At 37.7% G+C, this 18,233-nt stretch overlaps 1 protein-coding gene and 1 long non-coding RNA gene across 4 annotated transcripts in view; one reads left to right on the top strand and one right to left on the bottom strand.

Annotated features, from left to right (window-relative positions):
- LOC147840047 (uncharacterized) overlaps positions 1-8,598 on the top strand; it is a 543,896-nt gene extending 535,298 nt beyond the window's left edge. Inside the window, exon 3 of the long non-coding RNA XR_015513969.1 lies at positions 8,417-8,598. This is a non-coding gene — a long non-coding RNA (uncharacterized LOC147840047). The remainder of the gene's footprint in view (positions 1-8,416) is intronic.
- scaf8 (SR-related CTD-associated factor 8) overlaps positions 1-18,233 on the bottom strand; it is a 65,244-nt gene that overhangs the window by 9,191 nt on the left and 37,820 nt on the right. For all 3 annotated transcript variants that reach the window (NM_001436747.1, XM_087288630.1, XM_087288632.1), the window contains 7 exon segments: positions 2,191-2,311; positions 2,398-2,477; positions 3,885-4,061; positions 4,140-4,267; positions 6,555-6,711; positions 6,806-6,967; positions 9,638-9,682. In NM_001436747.1, the coding sequence (NP_001423676.1) occupies positions 2,191-2,311; positions 2,398-2,477; positions 3,885-4,061; positions 4,140-4,267; positions 6,555-6,711; positions 6,806-6,967; positions 9,638-9,682 (870 nt within the window).

The raw sequence follows: 18,233 nt of genomic DNA, 5'->3' as shown, positions 1-18,233 counted from the left end.
AATAAATGGTGCATTAATAGAAATTCAACACCATCATAATCCATTATACCACGTGTCAATTACAAGGCCCGCGGGCCAAATGCGGCCCGTCAAAACATTTAATCAGGCCCGACAACAGGTTTTGGTAATGAAGTTCAAGTGGCCCGCGCTCGCTTTAAATATAAGTCTGTGACAATTACAATAATGAGACACAGGGGGTGCTGTTGCACTTCACCCTACTCTCTTTTACGATGCACACGTCATGTCAATGTTTAGGAGCACATACTCATGCGAACAAATGTTCTCTATAATGCAGCTGACCATAACATCCCACGGATCCCGCCTCACAAACCACCATATTATGTCTGTAATGATATTAGCCATGGCAAGGGAAATTACACCTAAAATAGATGAGATTGTTTCTATGAAAAGATGCAGGGTGTCTGGTAAGTTAAAAATCCCGAATTTTCATAGGTTTGACATATAAGCCTAATGCAAGTGTCCTTTTGGAGCAAAATAATCTATATAATACAATTTCTGACCATTTATTTTTTACATAGGCCACCATTTATCTATAATAGCCTACTAATAAATATATTGCTTTTTTTCCCTCTTAAATGTATTGTTTAACAGTTTCCCTCCTACTGTACTGTTTTATGCTTATATTGGTTAGAGACTATACTTCATGTTTTGATAGAGATAAAACCTGCTGTGACACAAATTTGGACCAAATTAGAATTAAACGGGAAACCATGCTATTTTGATAAATGTGGTTTAATGAAGTGTTATAGAGATGTTATAAAGTTGTTAATACACTTTAATTTTCTTTAATAAAAACATTTACAGAATGTATATGTACGGCCACTGACTTTATTCACAACACTCAGTGCGGCCCTTACCAAGTTTGGATTTGACACCCCTGCATTATACCATAAAAGATCAAATACACAAATTCTGGAATTGGATGATACCAAACCCAAAAAAGTAGTGTTTTTTTTAGCTAAAATAGAGCAGCAATAGAATAATTAGAACACATTTAACTACTTTATTGAATAATAATTTAATAAACAGTTTTACCACATGTCCAGGGACTGCAGATTTTATAGTGGTCTTTTGGATATTATCTTTTGGTATTATCGATATGCATTGTCCCTGTCAAACAAACTTTAAAAATAAAATAAAATAACAGAAATAGCCTGTTTGAACATTTGACTGCCATTAAAAAAAGCTTTCTAAGTGCTTCAGAACTTGGAATATATGGTGCTTTACAATGTTCTCATTGCCTCTTATCAAGAAAAAACAAAACAAATAGTGTTAAAGTGCATTCAATACTGAACATCAGATTTGTGTGTCCTTATATATTAATTAAAAACTAGGTAAGATAATCATTAGGGGTGTCAAAATTAATCGTTTCTTCGGTGCACCGCGATGCAGACGCGGACAATTCGGTATCGCTTCAGTAATAACCTTAACCGGTTATTATGTACTGACGTCATTTATCTCCTATGCGCTCTGTCGCGAGGGAGGTGAGCGCGAGTATTTACAACACTCAGCCAACCAGCGCCTGCCCGTGGCATAGGCACCATAGGCAAATGCTAAGGGCGCTGTATATCCAGGGGGGCGCCAGAAATGAGCGTGGTTTTGTTTTCGATATTCCTGACACACATTTAGTTATAGACGGCAATAACTCAAAAACCTCTTACCCTAAAAAGATCTTAAGTGTGTTTCCTAAAAAAAAAAGACAAAGCTGGTTATGTTTCACAGCTGTCTTTCTTTTTTTTTTGCTCGACATTACGAGCACTGCTCCGTTTAAGCCCTCGCAACATGTGTTTAGCCGGGAGAGCTCGCGCTGAGAGGAGCTCTCAGTAAGGGACCGTCGGAAAAGTGCTTATTTTTTTGTTTTTCTGCTCCCCTCAGCGCGAGCTCTCCCTGTTGCGAGGTCTTAAGTGTGTGTGTGTGTGTGTGTGTGGTGCAGTCTATGTTTGTGTTTGAATGAGAGACAGTGGGGTGCTGTGTGTCTGTGTGTTTTATACAGACAGCTTATTATAGCCTCCCCCCTAAAATATAACGTTGTATATGGAAAGCATCGTCAATGCACCGTGATGCACTGAGATATCGAATTGAACCGAATCAAAGGCATGATAATCGTAACCGAACCGTGAGACCAGTATAGGTTCACACCTCTAATAATCATGGTCTGTTTGTTAGTACCTTCTGTTGATGCTGCTGGTGCTCCATTAGCTGTTTCTGAAACTGCTCGAGGTTTTGCTGCTGAAGATGCTCCGCCAGCTGATGAAATATTGAGCTGTTGATGGAATCTGACAGCACAGGTCTGAAAGAGATAATAAGAACATCCTTTAAAAAAAAAATCTAAACAAGGCAACAACTTTTCTTGAAAGTAGCAAATAAAGAGCATACATCTGAGAGGACGCAGAATCTTTCTTCGAATCCTCGCTGTGTTCAGACTCATTCCCGAAATCAAACTGACCCAGCAGCTTCTGCAACACAAGCAAATGACCAATAAGATCAGAGGAAGGAGCTCAATTTCACAACAAACAGCGATATGCAAGGATTTCAAGTACAGTACTCAGGATTGACACCTAGTGATTGAAATAGGTATTGCAGTCCAAATTCAAAACACTGGAGGGTTTGTTTATCGCCTGGCCCTACTTCCTGGCCCAAAAAGGTTAATGACACCCACAGTGGCGAGCGTGTCTTACTATCAAGCATATACAATGTCAACGAAATTAACATGATATTATTTTTAGATTATATTATCCTCTATATATTATTATTATTATAAATATTGTTTCATAATTTATTTTAGAAACATCAACAACCACATACTACGACAATGATCCTCTCAGGTACTGATTATGTGCTTTTAGCCGCATACATTAAGCCTTTGAGACTGAAATGAAATTTAATGTTTTTCAAGGCAGCCTAGAGTGCTGAAATATAGTTGGGTAAACTGGTAGTGGGCTGGTTATAGAGACCAAAACAAGAACAGACATTTCAACACAGAGCGCTCCTTTTTAAAAAGAGAATAACTGACTTTAGTATTGCTTCTCAGGTAAACGAGTATCTTCACTAAGCATGTTTCTTAAATATCCACCAGACGCTGAACGCGCAGATAAATCGTGCTATTGGCGTGAAAATAGCCGCGTGAACATTTCAGTTTACTCACTTCATTCACGCGTCAAATCCACTTCGAGCGTCAAATTCACTTCAGAACAGATGTGGATTCACGTGATGGGCAGGGCTTCTGTCTGCCCGGTGACTCTAGCTTCGTTGCTAAATGGCCAACATTGATTTTATGAAGAAAATAACAGTGTTTGTGCTTTATGAAGGCTGAAAAACAGCGTCGATACGTTTAGGGCCGTGTCTGAGTCCACTAGATTCTTTCAGAGGTGCTTCCAGCTCTGTGAGCTCATAAACTCCTCCAGAAACTGAACCTGGATGATGGAGGCTTTCAGCAGTGCTTCTGACTGAGCCCAGTGCAGTTTGATGAACTTCTTGTCGGTGTCGGCTGGAGGATTTCCCCCGGGACACCAACAACAGGCGATACATCACAATCAAGCCCCCACAAGAGCAAGCTCCTGATTGGTTAACGCGGCGCGAATGTCCGCTAAAGTGCAGATTTTCGCACTCGAGCGATTTGTGCGAAACACGCATTAATCGCGTCAAATGCGCAAAACGCTCAATTCTTGCAATTCATGATGCGTCATTCGCGCTTATCGCACCGCAGGTTGTCTATTCGCGCATTTGCATCGACTTAACATGTAAATCACTCGCGCTTGACGCGCGTACGGCGTCGGGTGTGAACGTAGCATTAGAAGACCCAAAAACGAACATACAGCAGGTTTAAATATTATTCTATCCAGTAAAATCCTAAAATGCCTCACCTTGTTGAAGGAGGAAACTCTCTGTTCCAGTGGGTTGAGTTTGTTGGCTGTTGCAGCAGCAGTGAGTTGTGCAGTCAAAGCCTGAAGCTGCACCACCAAACCAGCATCCAGCGCCTGCAGCAGAGAGGGCTGAGGCTTCTGCTGCTGCATCTGCAGGCTCTGAACCAGCTGCTGCAACTACAGATTCAGACATACAGTCAGAAACAGAAACAGCTGTCCAGAAGATACAGAGCTTTCAGTGGTGGAGAATCTGACCTGCTGGCCCTGAGGACTCTGCAAGATCTGGGCAACTGCAGCCACAGTGTCTGTGTTGGAGATCTGAGACGCCCAGTCTGGAAGACTCTGCACTATATTGGCAGGGGTGGCTGGAGTTGCAGGAGTTCCTTTAGGGAGTAGTAAAAATTGTTATTGCGAGAAGAGATTTTGGACTAGAATTGAGTTTTTGGTATGTAATAGAACTGTTGTAAACATTGGTACAGCAAAAAAAAAGAAGAAAAAAAAATGACAGCAAATGCAAAAGAAATACTTCTAAACAAGTTTTCATGCTTTCATTTTGCCTTAAAGAGAGTTCACCCGATGAAAATTGTCATCATTTAGGCCCAATCACAATTCTACCCCTTAACCTTTCCCCTTACCCCTACCTCTCGTTTTGCGTATGCACGCCAAGGGGTAGGGGTGTCCCAATTCTCTTTAGCTTGAAGGCGTAGGGCTAAGGGGAAGGGATGAATAGCCCTTCGAACGAAGACTTTTCAGGACCACACTTGAAACCAAGAGGTAAGAAAATTTCCCAGAATGCTCCAGTCACAGCGGCAGCATAGCTGCACCCGGAAGTAAGGACATCCATAAATTAGAATTTTTGTCATTATTACGAATTTTTACGACAAACAAACACACGTTTTAATATATTCATAACCACATTTGTGTTTCACCGTCATGTTTAAAAAAAAAATTTGAAATTTTGTGATCTATAATCCCTATTAAAGGGCACCTAGGTTACCCCTTTTTTCAGATTTAATATAAGTCTTTTGCGTCTCTAGAATGTGTATATAAAGTTTCAGATCAAAATACCCATCAGATTTTTCATTATACCTTTTACAAGATGCTGTTTTATACTGATTTCCAGCAGGGGGTGGTTTTGTCGTACTGCGCCTTTAAGACGAGTTTTTCCCGCCTACTTTCTCTACATGCCTCCTCCCTCAGCTGCGTCAGACAACAGACAGACTTAAAGGAAGAAGGTCTCACGTAGCGTTTGTGAGATACTACAGTAAGAACTAACCTTTACTAATCAGTATTGTGAAGTTGCATTGATGAGTCACACACAACATCGTTACAAAGTTAACGCACGCACGCACGCACGCACGCACGCACGCACGCACGCACGCACGCACGCACGCACGCACGCACGCACGCACGCACGCGCGCGCGCGCGCGCGCGCGCGCGCAGGCAGGCAGGCAGGCAGGCAGACAAACAGAGCGCGCTTAGCTTAGTTAAGGCTAACCAAAAGTACTTTGTGGATATCTGTTATGCTAATGTACAAAATAAACCTGATTTAACTTCCACAAACCGGGATTGAAGCGTCTTCTTTTATAATTGTTCTGACTCCAGCTGTGCTGTGCTGATGAAGTAAAGCTGAAGTAAAACGCTGTAATTAATTACACACATACTCTGTTTTAAAACACTTTAAACATGTGAAACTTACTCTTAATCACATTTGATGATGCTTGCTAATCCTAGCGAACAGAACAGACCTTTTATTCCCGGTTGCTTTGCGTATGTCTGTCTGGTCTTGTTGACATATACACGTGACTACCGGAACATGTTAATGTGCGCAGCTGTCAATCAATTCGGTGGGCGGGGGGAAAAAAAAAAAAAAAAAAAAAAAAATCGCACACCTACGTAATGGTGCGATCGATTTTAAAACAGCTCCAATTGGCCGACCCCAGTATGACGGTCTATACACTATACCAACACACAGATCCGTCCAAACAGCTTGAAAAGTAGATTTTTTACCATAGGTGCCCTTTAAATAACCAGGGCCAGACGGAATCTGCGGACGTTTTTTGCTACTTCTGCAGAGAATTTTGGTAAAAATCTGCAAATTTCTGCGGAATTATTTTGGGAGTATCCAGCGGAGTATCATAACTAAAACCATAATATATTAAATAAAAAGCAGTAAATTACTGAATAAAAACTTAATACATTCTGATTTACACATTTACTCAAGCAAATAAACAGAATTAATTATGGGCTAAAAATCTGCAGAAATCTGCACGCGCAAATTCCGTGTGGGCCTATAAATAACTCCTCTACAGCAGTCCCACAACATTCTGACACTCGAATACCCTGTCAGTAATGTCTAGTGGCTAGGAATGGGCTTTTTAGTGTCTGCTATAATGTCAATGTTATTTTTTGTTGTGTTTACATTGATGAATATGGCCACTTTGTAAATACACAATACAGTTACTCTTATGTCCAGTGTTGTGCTCATATTTATGATTATGTTTATTTACGTAGCACCGTGGCCATGCGAGACACAACATGGTTTCACTATATGTCCACACATAACAATAAAGCACAACTTCACTTGATCTTGAGACACAGGCCACATATTTTTGCTGGCGGTCGACCACTGCCTATTGTGTGGCATGCACCTATATCGTCCAACTTACCAGGAGTAGTGCTGTTCATGGGTATGACACTACTGGCAGAGACGGGCGTAACGCTGGGCGGTGGAAGACCTGCTGCCATATCCAGTAGAGGCTGAATGATGTCGCTCTTGAAGACGTTGTTTTTCTGCCATAAGTTGAGCACTCTGACAATCTTGCTCTGCAATGCAAACATTAAAATGGGAAAATAAGCCAACAGGAGAATGTAGGCTATACTAGACCCTTAGCACTTGATGACAGGAAAAGAAAAGCACCTTGTCGTCTGTCGGGCAGCGGTAGAGATTTTGGAACGTGCCAATGATGTTCTTACTGAAGCGTGGAGCGAAAACATCCTTCTCTTGACCAAACTGGTGACGGGACTGCCGTACAATGGAGTCGATGACATACAGACCAGGAACTTTGTACTCGGGTTTGCACTACACACAAAAAAGCAAGTAAGAGAGAGTGATAAACAATCAAGAAGGGTCCAGGATAAGCCAATTATATCATGGAAATTGAGTGATTTTCCATGCAGCATTAAAAAAAGAAAGATAAACCACACTGAGCTCTGTGTTTCACGCAAGGCTGACATTACGGCTGCTCGTTTTTGGTATAAATCATAATCACGATTATTTTGGTCATATTTGTAATCACGATTATTCCAAACGATTATTAGTTGAAGTCAAAATTATTAGCGCTCTTGAGAATTTTTTAAAAATAAATATTTCCCAAATTATGTTTAACAGAGTAACGAATTTTAACAGTATTTGCTCTATTGAAAGGGTTATTTGTTTTGTTTTGGCTAGAGTAAAAGCAGATTTAAATATTTTGAAACCTCTTTTAAGGCAATATTATTAGCCCCTTTAGGCAATATATATTTTTGATTGTCTGCAGAAGAAACTACTGTTATAGTATGACTTGCCTAATTATCCTAATTAAGCCTTTAAATCACACTTTTAATTTGAATGTTTGTATTTAAAAAAATTTCTACTAAAATATAATGTACTGTCATCACAGCGAAGATAAAATTTATCGGTTATTAGAACTGGTAACACTTTACAATAAGGTTCATTAGTTAATGCATTTACTAACATGGACTAATCATGAACAACACATGTACAGCATTTATTTATTATAATTGACCATTTACTAATGCATTATTAACAACCAAGTCCATGCTTGTTAACATTAGTTAATGCACCATGAGTTAACATGAACTAACAATGAACAACTGTATTTTCATTAACTAACATGAACAAATACAGTAGTAAATGTATTGTTCATCGTTTGTTCATGTTAGTAAATGCATTAATTAACATTAGCCCCTTTCACACAGTGATACCGGTGAATATCTGGAAAATTTCCGGAAAGACTTTACCGGTATTTTCAAAAAAGCGCTGTTCACACAGGTGAGGACGTTATGGAAATTTTCCGGAAAAGAGCGTTCACACATCCATTCCAAAATACCGGTAAATTCTGACATCATTGACCACAAATGAACTTTAAACGGCTGCGCTTGAATTTGTAAACATTTGACTAAATTACAAACTCTGTGGATGATCAATATTGTGAACAACTTTCGCAGGATCACTTTCGCATGTCGAGATGTTCATAATATGTGCGTGTGCAGGCGCTCATAGGCTGTTTCACAAGCACACGCAAAGCTTGAAGGTAAACAAACAACGGCTTATCATAAGCATCTCATCGATGATTATTTACACAGTTGGCATTAAGAAGAACATATAAACGTGATCTGACTAACTTCTAGCAGCTAAAGGTGTCTGGAAAAATATTCAAAGGCTTTTATCCTCACAAACCGCGCGCACGTGAATGCGTCTGACTGTTGTGATTGGCTAAAGCAGACGTCTCGCGTCAGCACGTTCTAGACGTGCACGCGCTTATTACGGGAATCTTCCTTCTGCATTCACACAGCGCAGCATTCCGGCAAATTGCCGGTAATGTTACAACTTCTCTTTCCGGAAAATAGCCAGAACGAATTTACCGGTATTTTCAAAAAGGACTTGCCGGCAATTTTCCAGAAAGGTCTGTATGTGTGAAAGGGGCTAATAACTAATGAACCTTATTGTAAAGTGTGACCTTGGAAATGAGTTATTAAAACTATTATATTTAGAAATGTGTTGAAAAAAAAAACTTCTTTCCATTAAACAGAAATTGGGGAGGAAACGGGTTGCTAATATTCAGGAGGGCTATTAATTCTGACTTCAACTGCATATATACATTTATTTTCCACCCTGCAAAGGAAAGAGAAATAAATACAATAAAATAAAAATATGAAACAAACTGTGCTTTAAGCATCTTCACTGTAAGAAAAACACTTTAGCTACAAAAGTCCTTCAGTCAAGAGGGAGAGGGGTTGTATTAATCATGATAAAACAGGCGGCAGCTATTGTGCTCTGTCTCTTTAATGGTTTCGCTTTTATGCGTCTTTTGATTCTCAACTCGTTTGTTTATTACACAAATGAGGGTTAATATGAATAATCCCTAAACGCTGCGTTTTGATACCTATTTGAACATTAAAGCACTAAAGTTAATAACTTTAGATGTGTGTGCTCTCTGCTCGTCGCAATGTGCGAATAAGACCAAGTGCTGACCGCATGTTTCTGACTGACTGTGCGCCGCACACACACGCACATAAGCATTCGGTCTTTCGCGCCTTTAAGAGCACCAAGTGAGGATAACTGGAAAGGGGGCGGTAAATAATGGAATAATCGTTTATCTCGATTAATGTTTTTTCATAATCGTTAGAAGCCGTAATCGAAATCGGATTTTCGATTAATTGCACAGCCCTAGCTGACATTAGAACAAATTTATTAGAATCTCATTTAATGTTTAAAATCTTTAATGGTCTTTTGTTGTCAAATATCCACAATTGAAAATTAAAAAGCTGAAATGCGCATGAGATGTTACAACTAAATATTTTATTAATGTTATTGACTGATCACAGCATTGGGTGCACAGCAACCTTGATCAAGGCATCCCAAATATTTAGAAGATCTATGTAAGGTGTACTTGGGTTTTTAAAAGACGTCATTTAAAAACAATAAATAAACATTATTATAATGTAACCTTATGAAGTGGACACTGACCTTTTGAATGAATTTCTCCACACTTTGGACAACATGTTTGTAGAACTGAAAGAGATCAAACAAAACAAACAGAGATAAATTCATCTTTAATACCAAGGCATTAACTAATACTCCCTGTTTTTTGGATATTGATATCATAAGAATAGTTCAAGAGCCAGTCGTGATGTGACAGACCATGAATTCAGAAACAGAAACACAGAGGCTAAAGAGGTTTAATCTTGAGTACTGGCAATAGTAGTGGGTGGGGTGTGATTAAACAGTGCTCTCTTTTACCTTTTGTAAAATTGTGGTGCTCTTGAGCATGGTACTGACTGCCCAATGGCACACTGTTCTTCTTGTGTTTGTGCAATTGGAAATGTGTAACACTACGCTAAACTGTAATAATAATACAAATACGAGTTGGCATTTTTTTCTGACCTACAGTTTTTGCTTCAGATTTGCAATGATATATTTTTAATCCATTAAATTTGGATGATCTCTCCACCGAGCTTGCACACTACTATGTAAACAGAGCATGCCTATGATATAAAACACATGCTTTTCTTGCATTAATTAACAACTTTAATACATTTTGACCTTTTGTTCATTTTGTGTTCCAGAGATCAGTGTTCATATTTGGGCTATTTTCATAGCTTATGTAGGTGACCAGAGAGTTTTATGAAGTTAAAAAACAGGAAAGTTTAGTTTCATTAAAGCTATAATAAACAACCATGCTTACTATATATGACCTTCATATGTTTGAGGTAATTTAATTTTATATGTGGATTATTGTCAGAGATTCCATGAAGGCAAACCCACTTCTCAAAAGTTTAAATGATCCTTTTTAGTTTATTTCCAAATAAGGCATATAGAACAGAGAAATAACATTGGTTACTGCTGTTTAAAAAGCAGCTTCACTTTTTTATAAGCACTGCAAAAAGAAAATTAAGTTTCATTTTGATTCAGTTTGCGTTTTGTTCCATTTTCTGCCAATATTCAAGAAAGTATATGTGTACATTTGGGGTCTAAATAACATTTGACCCTTTCAGATCCCAGGGACTAACAGAACAAAGTATTTTGGTTTTCCATTTAAAAATAACACTTCCCGTGTTTTTGTTCACTCGACTTCATGTATACACAAATGACAATTCTCTCTGAACCAGTAGCTTTAGATTTTCATCACAGTACTTTTGGGCCAATTACCCTTGTGAAAGAGTAAAAAATGGCATGGTATGGTTCACTATTTTGTACTTTAGACATGGGAAACTAAAACAAATGCATTCCATACTGTACCAAACCACATTACTCTAGACTAGAAGGTATTCTGGGGTCCTAAAATCTCTACCTGAGCCAAAAAACCCTCCTACCTTAGAACAATGTGCATAAATCAATTGATTAAAAACAACCAACCAACCAGCATTTATTTCAGACTGGACCTGGATGTAAATTCCATTGACATGTGCATAATCTGCAGCCAGTAGGGACAAATCCAGATGCCCTGCCGACTAACTTGGTGACTACATTCATTTAAAATCTTTATTATTATTATTATTACTATTATTATTTTTATTATTATTTTAAATTGCTGTCAGCCTGATGGATCAAAGTAATTTAAAAGTTAAAACACTATAACCTCATTAGATCCTTTAACTTTCCATGTGTTATCTCGTCCATTCAAGAAAAAGCACATGACCTGAGGACATTAAAACCGGATCAGACTTGTTTCCATGTATACTACTCTTAAGTTGCTTGTATTGAAGCAACTGGTCAGAAAAGAGCAATATGGCCACACACTGGAGAGACTGCTGGAAGAATCCAGATCTACACTAAACACTAGGGAGGTAACGGTATCAGAATTTCATGGTACAGTAATACCTCGGTATGAATGGCACGGTACATATTTATTGAGTAATTTACAGGAAAACAAAACTAATGAAAAAAAACTCGAAAAAAGTGCCAAAAGTACTCATTTACCTTAGCACTGAACATATCAATGACATACAAATTAGCCATCTATATGCAAGTTTAAATGATCATATAACTATAATCTGGTGAAAGCTGGGATCTCTGGGCATGTCCCCTGCAACAGAAAAAAACCCTCTCATTTGGGACTGAGGTTTCTGGGACAGAGAGATATGATTTAGCCAAGGTTGACAGCAGTGGGTAACGTTGTGCATTGTCTTTCCACCACTTGAGAGGACAAGCCATGAGTGAGATAGAGCTCTCTTTGCGGTACAAGTCAATGTCTGCATCAATCTAACAAGTGTGCTGTGTTCTGCAGTCCCCACGACTGTTTTTAGTCGTATTCCCCGACTTATATTTCACCACAGTCTGGCAGTGCCTGCATACAGTTTTTTTCTTTGTCACCTTTTCTCCTTTTTCGTATCTTTTTAGAAAAAAGCCAAAATACTTCCACACATTCGATTTAAACCCCGCTTTAGGTTTACACACTCCATTTCAGCATTAATGGATATGTCTCCGGGCTCCTCACGTTCTGCCTGCTGTGTCTTACACCTTTGACTGAGCACCTGCAGTCGAAAAAAGTCAACTTTGTGTGGAAAATGCAACCAGCATCCTTTGTTTTAGCACCAAGACTGTTGCAGTGGTTACTTATCAACAAAAAAAAGCACAGCACACTGCTCATTAGGGTTGGGCCGATACACAATGCCATCGTCTATCGTCGATGGCAGACAAACTTCACGATGCTGAGCTGGCATCGCGATCCATCGCCCAGCCCCACATTTATATTGATACATAACTTATTATTTGCATGTCATCTTAATAGCAATAACGGTCTTTTCATGCCTCTTGCATCGCTGACAGCCTAGTGAGGATTTAATTAAGGATTATACAGTACCTCTACTGTTACCTGCTAACCCCGTCCCACAGAATTTACAATGAGTGGCTGCAGTCAATTTCATAGCAGACTTGAAGCCACTGGAAGTTTTTTATCCACTCTTGGAAAAGTGTAAATGGTGGATTAGCATTCAGCACATGATCACTAATAAGACGTGCCATTATTAGTAACTTTAGGTGGTTTCTAAAACAAAATCTGTCAGTGTTATTTTCATTCTCTCATCTTCAGCGCTTCACATTTTGAAAAATATTTGTGAAAATATTTGAACTCGCACAAATGCTTTCAAATACATTTTAAGGTCGCAAAGATAAAACTTCGGGCGCATATGCGACCAAAACGGTCGAGCCCTAGCATCTTGTTATTATTTCCTCATAATTATAATAAAATAAGGAAGTTATTATCAATCACAATACAAATCAAACAGTGAACTCCAAACAAACTCTCTTCTCCTCCACCAGCAGTGGGGAAAAGCCATTATGACGGCGCAGATCACTCTGCCTATTCCAGCGAAAGTCCAGCGGAAAAAAAAAAGTGATTGACAGGTGGTAATTTGTGTGTAACTTTATTTATAGTTTGGTTATGGGTAAAGCAAAGACCATGTGTGTCTCACGGTAGGCTACAATAAATTAATTGGTTATGAATTCATTGATTTTTACTAACAACCACCCCTACCCCGCCTACGATGCCATCATCCATCGCGATGTTTCACAATAGACATCATACGATGCCAAACTGGTCAACATCGCCCAACCCTACTACTCATTTTAAAAAAAAAAGTTTTGAAAAGTTTCTAATTTCTAAACAACAGAAAGTTACTGCGTTGTGCCTTGCATCTTCAGCAATAAAAAAAATACATTCATTGTGATAAGCTCCTAAATGGGGCTAAGCAAACAAAACAGGATCCATTCTCAGGATCCATTTTCATCTTTCTTGTGCTAATCAAACTCCATTACACAGCTGTTCATTTACAACACAAGCCAGAGCCTGTCCAAAATAATAGAATTTAAGATAAAACTCAACTAAACATAGTGGGTCCTATCGGGTTCAGGCAAAGCTCTTCAGCTCTAGCTAAACCTAAAATGTATACAATGTGCACTGTAGGACAATACTACTACACTTATTTAAAAGCGGTTCAGGGAGTAAAAAGAAATCGAGCCATGATTAGGTAATCATTGTAATTGCGCTATTAATCACAAAGTACTGAATGTTATTGCTTAAAACAACATGTTACACTATTAGAGATAAATATTTAGGAAATGTTCCTATTTGAGGAGAAAAACATTAATCTTTAGTTAATATTGTATACAGCTCTAATATTGTATACAGCTCTAATATTGTATACTGTGTACAATCTTCTTGCTAATCCTTTAGACTCCAAAAAAGCTACAATCAAACTGGGTTGGGCGATAAAATGATTGTGTTTTCTATAAACATTCAATATAAAGTAATTTAAATAATGAAATATATGAGCTTAACTAATATGCGCTTCTTGCTTATTTGCATGACATGCTGGACTACAGGGGTTGGACAATGAAACGGAAACACTGGCCAATTTGTTGGTGGAGGTTTCAGGGCTAAATTTGACCAGTCAGTGAAAACATAAAACCACAGCTGGCCAACTCTTCTGTTTCTACCAAAACTGTTTGTTAGGAGCTCCACAGGGTCAAAATACATGACCGGGCTGCTATAGTTAACTTTTGGTCGTTTGTGCCAATGCCAAACGCAGGTTTCAATGGTGCCAGCAGAGAAAATCTTGGGGAGTGGACAATGTGAAACATGTATTGTTCTCTGATGAGTCCTGCTTCACTGTCTTTCCCACATCAGAGAGAGTTACAATGTGGAGAAGCCTCAAAGAAGTGTACCACTCAGACTGTTGCATGCCCAAACTAAAGCATGGGGGTGGATGAGTTATGGATTGGGCTGCAATATATTTCAATTTCATTATTCAACCCCTGATTTTATCCATCCACACAAACAGCTTCATGAGTTTGTTTGCATGCCAACAGCTCTCAAAAAGATCAAGTTAAAAGACAAATGCCTCAGTTATTAGGTGTGCTGGACCGGCTACCTGAAGATTTAAAATTTACTCAACACAAGATTTATATTAATCTTACAATAATGTACTTTATAATGAAATGACAATTCTTCTGACAAAAATAATAGTTAAATTAACTGGATTCAACAGTTTTCTCTAAAGAGGCAACCGTTTTCCTTTCAACTTTAAATTAAATAAAAAATTGGCATTTATTGTGATAAGTTAGGGACAATGTGCATCCAGGTGGTCGAAAACCACCATCCTGGATGTACTTTATCCTGCTTATTACACAGCTACTTTCCACAAAACATAACAATTTGTTTATTGACTGTTTATTAACTCAGAGCTCACAAAAAAATGAAACTAGCTGAGTGGTGCTAATGGGGCATTTAACAAGATGGTGCCAAACAGTCAAAGGGCTCTATTTTGACGGTCCATGCGCAGAGCGCAAAACGCAGGGCGCAAACGCTTTCAGGGCGTGTCAGAACGCATTTTTGCTAATTTAAGGACGGGAAAATCCGCTTTTCGCCATGGCGCATGGTCTAAAAGGGTTGAGTTTATTCTCTTAATAAGTTATAGGTGTGTTTCGAGAATAAACCAACCAGAGTCTCATCTCCCATTCCCTTTAAGAGCCAGCTGCGTCGCACCATAAGCGCACATGACAAAGTAAGGTCACTTTCGCTATTGCTCTAGTGGATAGGGAAACCTTCCCGCACAGACATATATTAGCCTATAAATAATTTATTTCGTTTGTTAAGCACAAAGATTTGTTTCAAAACTATTTCTAAATTCAGTTCTAATTTCCAGCAAACAAATAAATGAACAATAATAACAAAGTGTGCTCAAAATACTGAGTCATTTCCAAATACACCTGCCATGCCCCATATGGTCTAAAACCTGACAAGTGGGCAAATCTAAGCTTGTTTTTAATAAAACAAATATAAATATGGATATAATAAATAATACTGCTAATAATAATAACATTATACAAAAGCAAATTGAATGAACTGAAAAAGCCTCCCGAGATGAAGAAAGTACGAGGGCAGTGGTTTTTAAATTCATGTTGGCTAGAAATTAATGTTTTGTAATATTTTAATCATTTATTTTTATATGCTATATATATATATATATATATATATATATATATATATATATATATATATATATATATATATATATATATATATATATATCCTTATTATATATATATCCTTAATATATTATATCTTTTTCATATGTAAAGATATTTGCGTATTGCTCTACATCTTGTGTGTAGTGTGTAAGCCAGGCGCACTTTGCGCCAGACAATAGACCAACTTTGTTGTGGTCTAAAGATCAGACTATTTACAGTTTCTCAAAATAGCAACATGCCAACACACGCCTGCATTTTTAGACCAGAACGCCTTTGGGCGCACATTTGAGAGCAAATGCATTTGCTATTTAAACAGTGTGGTGCAACACATCAAAATGACCCTTGCCCCAAGCTGAAAGTAGCAAAAGACTATTGCCTTGCACCACATTGCGCCGGGTGTATGATAGGGCATTCAAAAACACAAAGCTGAAACAAAACAGGCGGAATGGAGCATATACTAACCTACATATTATTTATTCAAAAGACAACGCCAAACGTCAAAAACAAAGAAGTGACAGACAAGCAAATACATATGAATATTGATGTAAGAGTATGGATGCAATCACTGACAGTCAAGGTGATTTGAAGTTCCTTGATAAGCCAGCGGTTGTCATCTTGGAATAACATACCTTGGAATGTCATGACTGACCAATCAGAAAAGAGCTGTATAATAATTACCGATTTTGACTGATATGAAACATTTTATAGTGATACTTTTCGCCATATGGCCCAGCCCTAGAAGGAATCATAATTTGGTTTAAAGACTGGGATTTTATTCAGCTTGTGAAAAAGGTACAAAAGGGAGAATCTGTGTAAAACTTAACAGACCTTTTGTGTTTAGATAAGGACATGTACCTCTGTGCCATATTAATTTCCCCCATATGAGTCCCCTTATTACATCGAAGACATATTTTTAATTATAATAATGTTCAGTCTCTAGTAGGGATGCTCATTTCGGTTAATTTTGCTAACCGACAACCGCCGCTCATTAATCGGTTATTAACGGTTAACTGGTCAGATTACTATTAATTTTATATTAAACAAATTGACGTGTCTATTTTGTGTCTGACACATTAAATATTGCATTTTAAAATACTGATTTATTTTTATATGCTAGCATATTAATAATAGAACAATAAAACAGAGCATTTTCACGCACCTGCAGTGTTTAGCACAGAAGAACAGAATAAACTAAATAAAATGAATAAAATAAATAGGACTGCCCTAGATTATTTTCACTTAAATAAATAATTTATATAACAAATCGAAAACACTGACTGATTCTTTTTAATAACCAGCATAGGTTGTAATCATATTTTTGTCTTCCGTCAAAAAAAAAAAAAAAAAAAAAAAAAAAAAAAAAAAAAAAAACCAAGACTTGCTCAAATCGCCCGCTCCACGGAAAATATGCATTTATTTGCATATTTACAAACTAAAAATATATAAAATAATAATTTTAATCGTTTAACTGATAGCATTAATCGGTCACAAACGCACCCTTTCGGTTAACGGTTAATCGATTATTTTGAGCATCCCTAGTCTCTAGTCAGTTTTGCTGATAGAGGATCTAAACACTAGAACAGGGTAATAAGCAGACTGCATTCTTCAGACGGAGACTAATATTCAAACAGCTAACAAGTATATCTGCAAAAAATTTTTACTAAAACTAGACAGAATGACTAGAACACAGTAAACGGTCATGAAAAACGAGTCCTGCAGATACAGAGTTACATTAATAGACCACATTGATGCCACAGTTTAAACAGGTCAGTGAATTTGGATCAGGTCAGCAACCTTCAGAACAGAAACGTATAATAATATGGACACACTGTATAATAAAGAAGTCTGAATTTTTAAATAGTTTTTAGAGATTTTATTATTTTACTCTGTATAATATCCTCAAAGATGAAAAAAAAAATGTTTCATGATTGAATTCCGCAATTAAAATATGCTAGAACTAAGAAACTGCATCTGTCCTCTCCAAACTCATATGGAGTAAAGACAGTCCAGCCCAATACTAAGCTTTGCTCCACAGCACTCATGTGGAGAACATGATGAACTTACTTCAATGGACTTCATCTAGTAAAGAGAATTATTAAGTACAAATTGTCTCTACAGTGGTCAGAAATGCTTGAAGGATGGCTAGTTTTAATACAGAATGAGAGTAAGAAAAAAACTACAAAGAAAACAAAGAGATCCTGCAAGTCACATATCAACAAACCATTCTATATTCAAGTCACTACTAATACAGAATAAAGCTGATTACATGACAATTCAACAAAATTGAGGAGGCTGTCAATCATAATCGCTTTAGGAAATTATGGAAGAATTTAGGCAAACCCACAAAAGCCAAAACATCAGCGTTTCCCCCACCATTTCTTTTTATTTAGCGCCAGATTGCGAAAATTACAGTTCCTTCTTTCAGAACGGGGTTATATTTTATTACACAAAAATTCTGTCCATCATTTCTGAACATCATGCGTGTTGAAATTCCTCTCTGATGCCCTTACTCACTAACACAAGCGAGCATAATCCCACCAACTGAGAGAGACGGCTCATCATAAAATATACAGGGGTTCAACGATGAAACTGA

The sequence above is a fragment of the Danio rerio genome, chromosome 17, assembly GCF_052040795.2.
Source record: "Danio rerio strain M-AB ecotype USA chromosome 17, GRCz13ab, whole genome shotgun sequence".
Lineage (NCBI taxonomy): Eukaryota > Metazoa > Chordata > Actinopteri > Cypriniformes > Danionidae > Danio > Danio rerio.
Note: the sequence above shows the minus strand (reverse complement) of the source record. Positions and strands in the feature narration are given on the sequence as shown.